The 10241-nt window shown below is 55.6% G+C and overlaps 3 protein-coding genes across 3 annotated transcripts; 1 reads left to right on the top strand and 2 right to left on the bottom strand.

Moving 5' to 3' along the window:
* Positions 1-890: 890 nt before the first annotated feature.
* MFIFM68171_01460 (Calcium binding modulator protein) lies at positions 891-2066 on the bottom strand (the record flags this gene model as incomplete). Its single annotated transcript, XM_071056882.1, has 4 exons — positions 891-1354; positions 1436-1742; positions 1848-1866; positions 2026-2066. The coding sequence occupies 4 exons, from the start codon at positions 2064-2066 to the stop codon at positions 891-893; spliced, it is 831 nt and encodes a 276-aa protein (XP_070912983.1).
* A 1545-nt stretch (positions 2067-3611) lies between these two features.
* Positions 3612-4860, top strand: MFIFM68171_01459 (glutathione-specific gamma-glutamylcyclotransferase; the record flags this gene model as incomplete). The annotated part of the gene is made up of 4 exons (XM_071056881.1): positions 3612-3667; positions 3736-3767; positions 3860-3905; positions 4221-4860. 4 exons carry the CDS (start codon positions 3612-3614, stop codon positions 4858-4860), a joined length of 774 nt encoding a protein of 257 aa, XP_070912982.1.
* An 869-nt stretch (positions 4861-5729) lies between these two features.
* MFIFM68171_01458 (RRM domain-containing protein) lies at positions 5730-6640 on the bottom strand (the record flags this gene model as incomplete). The annotated part of the gene is made up of 5 exons (XM_071056880.1): positions 5730-5821; positions 5887-6146; positions 6232-6338; positions 6469-6541; positions 6621-6640. 5 exons carry the CDS (start codon positions 6638-6640, stop codon positions 5730-5732), a joined length of 552 nt encoding a protein of 183 aa, XP_070912981.1.
* Between the last annotated feature and the right edge of the window lie 3601 nt (positions 6641-10241).

Below are 10241 nucleotides of genomic sequence, written 5' to 3'. Positions count from 1 at the left end.
AGAAGATTAGGGAAGGATAAATTCAAAGAGAAAAAAAAAAAAAAAGGGGGGGGGGGGGGGGGGGGGGAATAAAAATGAATAAAAACAAAAAGTAAAGCTCTATATAAAAAAAAAGACGATCACTCTAGGTAGGCTAGGGGCCAAGGTTAACACAAAAGGGAGGGTTTGAAGGCAATGATCCCTCCAGGGAGATGATTGGCTGATCTGGATCGTTCGCCCTCCCCTCGGCGTGGTAGAGCAGGCCCTAATCGGGCGACACAAAGTACGACAGAACCCTGGAAAAGAGTCCCTGATTGAATACTCGTTGCGCTTGGTTTGGCCAGTCAGAGCCGGTTGTATGGAGTGGCGACAAGGTCTGCCCCGTTTGCCGAGGTTGTGATAGGCGGCAAAAGCATAGAAGCGTTCTAGAAGCGTCGTGTTGAGTTACAGTATCCCCGTAATTAGTATTTGCCTACCTCTCTCTCCCATTTCATACAAAGCCCAACTCTGCTCAACAGCATCAACCGAGGTATAAGACTAATAGTCACACCGACCGTCTTGTACTATGTCACTGTTTCTGCTCTTCCCCTGCTACTAATCTTGGCCCGAGACATAAGCTAGGAGTTGCACCATTTACATCCTTCGAGACAGACAAGCCGCGTGTGATGGCTCGGGGTATCATTTTCATTTGGTTCATCTGTATCCGATGCTACGGCCTCTTCATAGAACGGGAGCTTCTATCCGCCTAGCCAACTTGAACAGAGATCTTGGTCCACCGGAAAGGAAATGACTGTTAACATATCCACCACCGGAACTCGTCTCTCAGAGACCAGCTCCCATGAACCACAATTGGAGACCAGAGCAGCCCCGACTCAATAAAATCACGACAACAGAGCGCATGTCCCAGCACCCTACTTCAGCTGCCGTAGAATCTCGGTCAAAAAGTCCTCAAAGCTCAGCGTGATGTACCCGTCCCGGTCTTCGTCGTAGCGCTTGAACACGTCGGTCATGCGCTTAAGGCTGATGCACGCCTGGACGAACAGGTCGAAGCTCATGACGCCCTCGTTGCGCTTGTCGTAGGTGCGGAATAGCGTCTCGACAAAACGCTCGCTCAGGCGGTAGCGAAAGGCGACGAGCGCGTTGTTGAACTCGTCCAGGCTGATGTTGCCGGACCGGTCCTGGTCGAAGCGGTCAAAGAGGGTCCGCCACGAGGCCAGAAAGGACCACAGCCCGCAAAATTCCTCAAAGCCAATGGTGCCGCTTCGGTCGCTGTCAAACATGCGTATCATCATGCGCACCGTCTGCGGGTCAAAGGCCGTCCAATCGCCGTTGACGAGCGCGGCCGAGAGTTCCTTTTCCGAGAGTTGGCCGGTGCCTATACGAGACGAAGCGGTTAGCAAATCTCAGGAGAGCGGTAGCTGGGGCTTTCAGGACGGATCAAGGCCGGGATACACACCATCCTTGTCTACGGCCCTGAAGAGCGGCAGCAGGGTCGGGTCGCCGGAACCGTCGCGCGGGGAGGGGCTCGGCGGCGGCCGCGAGCTCGCGGGCGGGAGGTTGTGATGGGCCGGTCGGGCAGTGGCGGTCGGGGGCGGGCTCATCCCGTAGCGCTCGGGCGGCGCCGTGTTTCTCGGCGATAGTCGACCAGGGTTGGGAGCGTATCGCTCAGTGTTGCTCCTGTGCTCGAGAGGGCGTGGCGGAGGCGGCTTGGTCTCGTATCGTGAAGAGGGAGCTGTAGAGACTGGAGACTTGACGCCACCTTTCTGCAAATCGCGAAAGACAGAGGGTTAGCTCCCAGGTCTCCTTGAGGGGGGGGCGGCGCGTATGCGCAGGGTGGATTGCGAAGCTGAAACCGAGGGAATTCTCACTTGCTCAGGCTCCGCAAATCTAAAGCAAATGTTAGCCAGGCGGTTCCGGTCACGTTTGCGCGGATGGTGATGATGGTTGTGATGGTTAGGTGTTTCCTAGCATACGCCGGCGCAAACACAGGCAGCAGCAAAAGCTCCCCGGGGCGTGCGACGGTGCGTCCTCCGGCATCCAACTTACCTGGGAAGCTCGTCCGGGTTGTACGGTCTGTTGTACGCCATGGCTGCAAGGGCTTGTTTTGCTGCGACTAGATACGAGATCGTCGCCGGTCGTTCTCCTGCGTGTGTCAGGTCTCGGGGGGTCTGGGTCCCGCAGGATCTTTAGTGTCAGCGAGGAAGCAAGGTATTTAAGCACCGTGATTTGCGCACTGCTTCACTTGCATGCAACCGCGTGTCGACTCAGCCGCAACTCTGCCTACAAAGTCCCTGCCGCAGCACCTTGTCAACCAACAGAGAGTGGAGAAGAGAGCCACGAGAGCGACAAACGCGCTGGGACGATTCCAATCGTCTGTTCGTATTAACCTCGACTCTTCAACTCAAGTGTGCTGTTCAATCCTTCCAAATGGGGTTTGCCCAGAATGGAGGGGTCTCAGGACGCGGTTCCTTGGCAGTGGAAACGGCTGTGCTCTCGGATGGCAAGGTGCCGTCCGACGGCGGCTTGTACAAAGAATCGTTCGGGATCGAAGAGCAGACCAGCAGACAGCAGACGTGGAGCAGACAAACTGAACCTTAATCGTGGCGGCCCAAAGAATGCAGAGTAGGGGACGAGGACGATGATGTTCTCCGCGGGACGCTGTAAATAGGCAGGTTGGAATGCGGTGTAATGCGAATGTAACCCGAATGTAATTACCAGTCATATTTTCCTGCCGCATCTTTAGCCGCTTGTGGTGTATCGCATGTAACTTATCCCACTGTTTTGTCGAAAATATCGTATTTTTCGCACCATGGCATCAGAAGGTGGATCACCCACCCAGAGGTCTGTTGCCCCTCCGCCTCGTGCGTTCCGGGGGTTTACAGGGGCTCAGTTGTGTGCGGGTCTCGTTCAGCTAGCGTTCCCGAGTTTCAGCACCCCGGCCGAGTTTGGCAACTCTCCGCAGATCTCTTGTTCCCTTTTCTGTTCAATCTTATCAAAGCGGCGGTTTGGAGCCCAGGCAGTCTTGAAAGAATGAGCCGGTCACCCAATGTTGCAATCGGGCTCTCTGTGCGAGGCAGCTGTAACTGCCTGACCGATGTGCCCAAAGTCACACGTATCAATACTATCAGAGCTTCATTTTGATGGGGGCCGCAATCTGAACAGCTACGTGCTGGAATGGCTGAAGGACGATGGGGTTCCTGAAGCAGAAACCGAGTAATGTGACAAGGGACAATAGGGACTTTCGAGATGAGGCGAGACGCGGCCCGAAGCACGCTCCCGTCAAAGTCTCCACCGATAGTTCCCACTTGCGATGACTTGCAGCGCGGGAACAGTTTATTGACCGCAACTTTCCCGGCCGCTTCGAGGTTATGTAAGAAAAAGGATACCTGCCCTTGGCTGGCTTCTCGCTCCCATGCCAAAGTCCTTCTCCATTGCAACCATCGGGAATTCGATGTCCGTGTGATTCTTGGAAAAGCGCTTTGTGCCGTTCGCTTGGACACGCAAGGAGGAACATCAAACTCATCGTTGGGCTCCAACCTGGAGGATCGGAGATATTTCCAGAGACGAGATCCTGGGAGTGGCCATCGCAACAGGGACCCTCACATTGTCGAATCGAGCTCCCACTGACCGTCATGTCTGTTGAAGGTCCGCCCGCCCAGACAGACGAGCTCTGGTTGTTTGGCTACGGGTGAGTGCCGTGGACAGGACCTACCTAGGACCACATGAAACTAATCGTTGCTGCCCCTGGCTATGCAGAAGCTTGATCTGGAAACCACCACCGCACTTTGGTAGCTCTACCTGATTCCTCCTTCATCTAAAACCCAGCCCCAACGGGCCGCTCGTCTCCTGGTTCGGCAAGACGGTAACTAACCGGGCCAAGACAGGAGAATCCCAGGCTGGGTGACCGGCTATGTCCGGAGGTTCTGGCAAGTATGTCGGCTTGTAACCCTGCTGTGCCCCCTCAACCCTCTTCTCCTGGCCGCCTTGTTTCCCGCGGACGATATCCCCCTGACTCCCTGCGATCCCCATCTCCCGTTCCTCCGCGCCTTCACCCAGCCCGCCGGCCCCCCGATCGAGTCGCCCCATACTAATCATGTTATAGGCAAGGTACTTCAGCCTCATCCCGTGGTCGCGGCCTCCCCGAGAAGGATGCTGTGTCCTGTTGTCAATACATCGTCTCGAGCACATTCATACCCACCGTGCTTCTCGTCGACCTACTGACGTGTCCCCTCTCAAAACAGCCAGGACCACCGTGGCACTCCCGAAGCTCCAGGGCGCGTCGTAACTCTTATCGAACGTTCCTACTGGGAGCAGCTCACGGACCACCACGACTCGGCACCGGACAAAGTCTGGGGCGTTGCTTACCGCATCCCTCCGGAGCGGGTCGCCGAAGTCAAAGAGTACCTCGACATCCGCGAAATCAACGGATACACGATCCACTACACGCCCTTCCACCCGGCCCCGGGCCTCGATCCCGCCCTGTTGCCGCAGCACGGCTCCTTCAGGGCGCTCGTCTACATCGGCACGCCCGACAACGAGCAGTTTGTCGGACCCCAAGACCCGCAGGCACTGGCCGAGCACATCTACCGGAGTGAGGGCCCCAGCGGTCTGAACCGGGACTACCTTCTAGGACTGGAGAAGGCACTCGACGAGCTTAGCCCGGAGAGCGGGGACGAGCACGTCACGGACCTGTCGAATCGGGTCCGCGCCATCGCGGCTCGGGAAGAGGGGAAGCAGAGCGGCATCCACACTGACAACACAATCCTGAGTCTGCACCCTCCTGTCACTGTCAGTCCGGAACAGGCGGCGCAGCATCATCATCACAACTTCAGAAAAGTCAGCAGCATAGATGAGCAAGAAGAGACAGAGAAGACTTCGTAACGAAGTGAAAAAGAAACATACTCGACGAGAAGAAAGAAACAGCTATGAGTTTCCCCTCCCTCCTCTCCCCTGTTTGGCTTCGGCTTTCAATGGACTAGCCGTCGTTTCTGTTGCTTCCTTCCTTTCCGCATCGACTCCTCCGATATTCACCCCTTGGTGCATGCAGACATCGTCATCTGACTCGGGGAAGGCTCATTCCTCGCCCTAACGTATGAAGACCCAACATCATCATATTTGGATCCCCCATTCATGTCGGCAAGTGTGACATAAAAGAAATACGCCATCATATGGACTCGCCAGGGTTTAGCCCATGGCGCCACCATCAATCCGATAACGTTTCCCATCCGGCCGGGGAAATCCTTCGTTTCCTAACGTTGAAATGCAAAACGAGACTTTTCTCATCAACAACAACAGCAACAACAATAACAACAAAAATAAAAACATTTAAAGCAGGATGGGAACAAAGACGAGAAAAAAATAATGCAATTTGAAAGCACCCAAGACTAGGAGGAAACAAGGGAAAAATAATGACCCGAAATCCCAGGAGAGATATTGGGTCGATCCTGAGCCGACTGACGGCCGCATACAGCCAGGAACAATCAGCCGACCCAGGGAGAACAGAACAGAGCGCGACGGGGGTATATTGCGGGCGGTTCTCACGGAGCAACAAAGCCTGATCGTACAGCACTCCTCGACGGCGAACTTGGGCAGCAACTTGGGTGGACATCTCGAGGTATGTTCGCCTCTCGTCATCGTCCGAAACTCCACTGGTTCGTCGTTCGCTTTTCTTGCTTTTGCTGGCGTTCCTTTTCTGGTTGGGTTTGTGACTCTTCTCGTGGTCAAAAGGCGCCCAACATTGGGGTTCTCCTTCAATATCCGCCCGGGCCAGCCCCTTGGTTTGGCGGTTGGGTCGGCTGTCCTTGCTGAGAAGGGTCGGGGTATCCGTAGGGATTCGCCCAGGCTAGCGGCCAATCGTTAGCACAATCTCGACCATTTGCGTCTTTTGCGTGTTCTTTTTCCGTTTACCTTGGGGAGGGACCGCGTATCCGGCCGGGGCGGCCTGCGCATACGTACGCCCGTACGGCTGGGCGTACATGTTCGGTGGCATTCCGTACGCTTGCTGAGGAGCGCCATACGCAATGCCCTGTATCGGGGAGTTGGCCATCGGCATGGCGGCGAATCCACCGCCAACTCGGCCATAGCCTCCGAGAGCGCCTCCTCCTCGCCCACCGCCCCTAGGACCAGTGTCCGAGGCTTTGTCAACACGGATCTGTCTTCCGTCGAACCTAAACAAAAATAACACTTTGATAAGAACCCGGGCGACGAAGCGGAGCGAGAAAATGGTTGCCGCAAGAGCGGTGGCGTGCTTACTCGACGTTGTTCATAGCCGAGATGGCTTTCTGGGCATCATCCTCGTTGGTGTATCGGACGAAGCCAAAACCTCTGCTGCGGCCAGTGTCGCGGTCCTTAACCACCACCTGAGCACATACGGGTTAGGTTTCTCTCTTCTTTTCAAACCTCTCCACACGCACGGGGCGCTGGCAAAACGGGGATGGAGACGAGGGAACCGAATTGCCGCCCTAAAAAGAAAGCGCATCGCAAACATACTGCTTCTTCGACCACGCCGAATTCCTCAAACTTTTGTCTCAGTGTGGCTTCCTCAGTGTGCCACGCAAGGCCACTGCAGCCCAGTCAGTTGGCTGGTTGCTAATGGCGGGTTGGTGGTTTCGCAAGCGCTCAAGTCTGACGATGAAACTTACCCAATGAATAATTTCGACATCTTGTTTTGGGCGGGTTTTTTCTCAACGCTGCGGGGTCCCGTCAGTTTGTTGAGTTGGCGGAGATTGGTCCTTTTTTTTTTCCTTTTTTTTACTCTCTCTTTGTCTCTCTCCTTTAGCGTTCTAAGGGGCGGCACACGATAATCTCGGCGTGTTTTTTATGTGCTAGGGGCTGCCGAGAGGGGGAGGGTTTCTGATATTGGGGGGGGGGGAAGAGGAATCTCACGAAGGGGGGTGAAGCATTCTAGGAGAAGAAGGCGGGGGGGGGGGGGGGGGGGGTGGTGGAAGACTAACATCGCTTCTAGCGCTCAGCAAGATAAAGGGAGAGGGGTGCTCTCTTGCAGTGAGATGGCTCCTCTTAGCCGGCGATGGTTGGCGATGCCGTCAGACAGGTGGCTTGATGACTTCAGCCGAAGAGAGAGGCCCGTTTTCGATAAAATCGCAACTCTTGATTTCTCCAAGCGAGGCTGGAGAGGATGGTAGGTAAAAGGGAAAGGCCCGACACTGGCCAGGACGCGGTGGGGTGTTAGCGAATCTGGGTTATGTGGTAAGGGTCAAGGGTTCTCCAAAGTCTCCCCTATCGAGCCGGTTGGTTGGTGGAAGATGGTTCTCGGAAGGGACGACGAAGAGCCCGCTGGTATTTGATGCTACCCATCTCTTATATGCCAGTGGGGATTCTCTGGGGAAGGACCAAAATACACCCCTTGCTCGGCCCATGGTACAGTACCGGATTCGCGAGCTCGCCTGCCTTCCTCACTCCCGGGGCAGGGTCGTTATTGCCCCGGCCAATGTTTCGACAAGCATGACGATAGCAGCATGGTCAGGTCCAGACAAGCATCAAACATACCAAAAGAACCACAACCAGGTCAACATCTGACCGGGGCTGTTGCATGGAATGCGACGCTTTGCAGGCCGCTACGGAACGTCTCTGGAAAGCTTCGAGATCAATCTTCCCTGGCAGATTCACGACCGAGATGGCAAGATTGGTCAGCGATTAGACTTGGATTCCAGCACGATTCTGTGGCCGCGGGTCCCCTGTCCGCAGGGTTGTAAATTCGTAGCTTTGCCTGTCTTCGGGTCTGGGGCACCTGAGCTCTCCACAGCTCAGTTTCGTCGCCCTTGCTGTGGTTCACCAGCTGCGAAACATGCTTTGCCTACCCAGATATCCAGGAAGGGGCACTTCTAGGCCTGCGATCCAGGTTTCCAGCGGACGAGAGCCGCGCATCTGCTGACTGTAAAGAAACGCCTGCGCTGTTCAAGGCATTGGTGACGATTTTGCCGGCATTAGCAAATATGCACCTTAATTATGCAACATCATCCATCTTGAGTTCACCAACTTGTGTGTCTGGAGCCTCTATCCCGGCCCCAGACATCTTTCGGGAACGGTGATCGGGAACAGTGACACGGACCCGAAAACCGTCACCTCAGTTGTGCTGGCAGCCCTGCAGACCCGCTATTGATAACGATTAAAACGCCCCGAGAGACCCGGACAAAGCGCTAAACGGAAAAAGAAAACATTTCAGCATCTCAGCCAAGGCCCCTTTGCCGCCCGTGAGAGCACCGCGGCAACCCCCAAGTCAGAACGGGACCGGGACCGGGACTTCTCGCTCTGTGCTCACAGCTAAGTTACATTGGCCGTCTTACGCATCGGTCCTTGAATTCTAGCGAACATTACCAGGGCTGCGATCGACTGCAGCAAGGAATGACTGCAGGAGGGAAGTGGATATCGGCATGAAACGTGATTGAAGATCCCCGCGAGATGCGAAACTCGCAGGGCATTTCGATCGCAGTGCAGAGCCGGGCGGAAGATGAAACTCACTGGATCCGCGAGTTGGCCGCATTCAGCTCGACTGGAAAAGGTTGCGTGTGTTGTTGCTCAGACCCCGAGACTCTCCATTGGTAAAGAAGTCCACGTGTCTCCTGGTCAAATACCACCTCGCATCAGTGGATGATCCGATAATTGACTTGACGGTCGATCCGTCAGCGGAGAGGATGCCGATGGCGATGGGATGAAAAAAAAAAAAAAAAGTCACATCCAAAGGCGTAGGAAGCTTCAAACCCACTCAGCGGTTTCTTTCCAGCCCGCAGTTCGGCATCATCATGTGATGAAACTGGCTCCCTTGTCTTCCCAGATGACTACCAGGACATAAACCGAGGCCCTGGTGCCAGACAGAGAAGTACAAACGTCGCTGGGTGCTTGACTTTGGGGCCTCAAACAGCTGGTGCTGGTGAATGCGGACCCTTGGAGCTGACAAGTTAGGGTATCCCGCCAGGGATTCGACACGCCAGGCGTTCCGTAGGATCTAAGCCTTACGCGGTATGGCACTACGGTGGGCCCTGCTAGTGTAGAACCGGTATCGAAGCCATGGTGCGACCGCCCCGGAGTGGATACCCTTCCATAATCCCGTCGTCGATCACCCTATTAACCGCCCTGTGCGTCTGCCAGAACACGGCGGGAACCGACGGCCGCCATTGCATTGGACCCAAGCTTTGGAGCTTCACACGGAGCTTCACACGGAGCTTCACACGGAGCTTCACTCGGCGGGGTAAGTGCTTCATGGCTCTCTCGAGGTATAAGCAGATGGGAAGTTGCCGAGGACTAAGTAGCTCTGTCTGTCGACTGAAACGCACTCGGCCTCCGAACCCGGCATTGACAATGCTGCTTTCGGTCGGCCGAAGAGACGTCCATGGCGCAGCCCAGCAAAATACATGTACAGCCGAATCCTTCGCCTGCACGCATATCCGCAAAAAGGGTGATGATGATGTTGATAACCACGGCGGATGTAGCCGGACATGGAGTCGCGGAGCCAGAATCTGGCTGCAAGTTGACAAAAGGGGCAAGGGGACGACGCCAAACGATGGACCCACCTCGGTGATGAATCCCACTGGCTGTTTCGGCCGGTGCATCTTTGACATGCAGACTTCGGCTGCATAGATCATCTGGAGAAAGCGCAGAGAGCGCACGGCCGCTTGGTTTCGAAGACTTTCAGGCCGGTCCCGGCAGACAACACTGGAGATGGGCAGACACTACCGCTGTACACTCTGGGCCGGAGCGCAGACTCGTCTTCCGCATGGGCAAGCCTGAAGCCGAGCCCCGTCAGGAGCCGGTGCAGGCGAGAGATCCGACAAGCCTGGTCTCAACCTTGCAAGGCCCTCGACATTGGGTCTCGCGCACCCATCACGGGGTTGGGGAGGCGAATGGCAGCAGACCATCTTGAATCTGGAGGTGCAGCCCGGGATCCTGGTGCTCGTTGATTAGGCTCATTTGGAAGATGATGTTTCGCCGTTGAAAGCGTAACGGAAGGCAACATTAGCCGTGTTGTATTTCCATAATTAGCGCTGCAGGCAGGCTAAGAGGATTAGCATCGTGCTGTCCCAAGGTCTACTTCATCCGCGCGATACCGGTTCGATCTTGGGCGAGCGGGGGAGGCATGTCCGATTCGCGACAGGGATGGGATCGATTAGAGTCGCGAGGCCAGGTGCACAAAGGAAACCTGGGAGATCTGCAGAAGGCGGGACCTCCTTGATCGCCCTTTGCAATTTCTGGCGGCTCCTTCCGGGGCTACGGGGGGACACAGTGGGCGTACTTGTCTCGTGTGTCGG

The sequence above is a fragment of the Madurella fahalii genome (genome assembly GCF_045866475.1).
Source record: "Madurella fahalii IFM 68171 DNA, scaffold_1, whole genome shotgun sequence".
NCBI classification, from domain to species: Eukaryota; Fungi; Ascomycota; class Sordariomycetes; order Sordariales; genus Madurella; species Madurella fahalii.
Note: the sequence above shows the minus strand (reverse complement) of the source record. Positions and strands in the feature narration are given on the sequence as shown.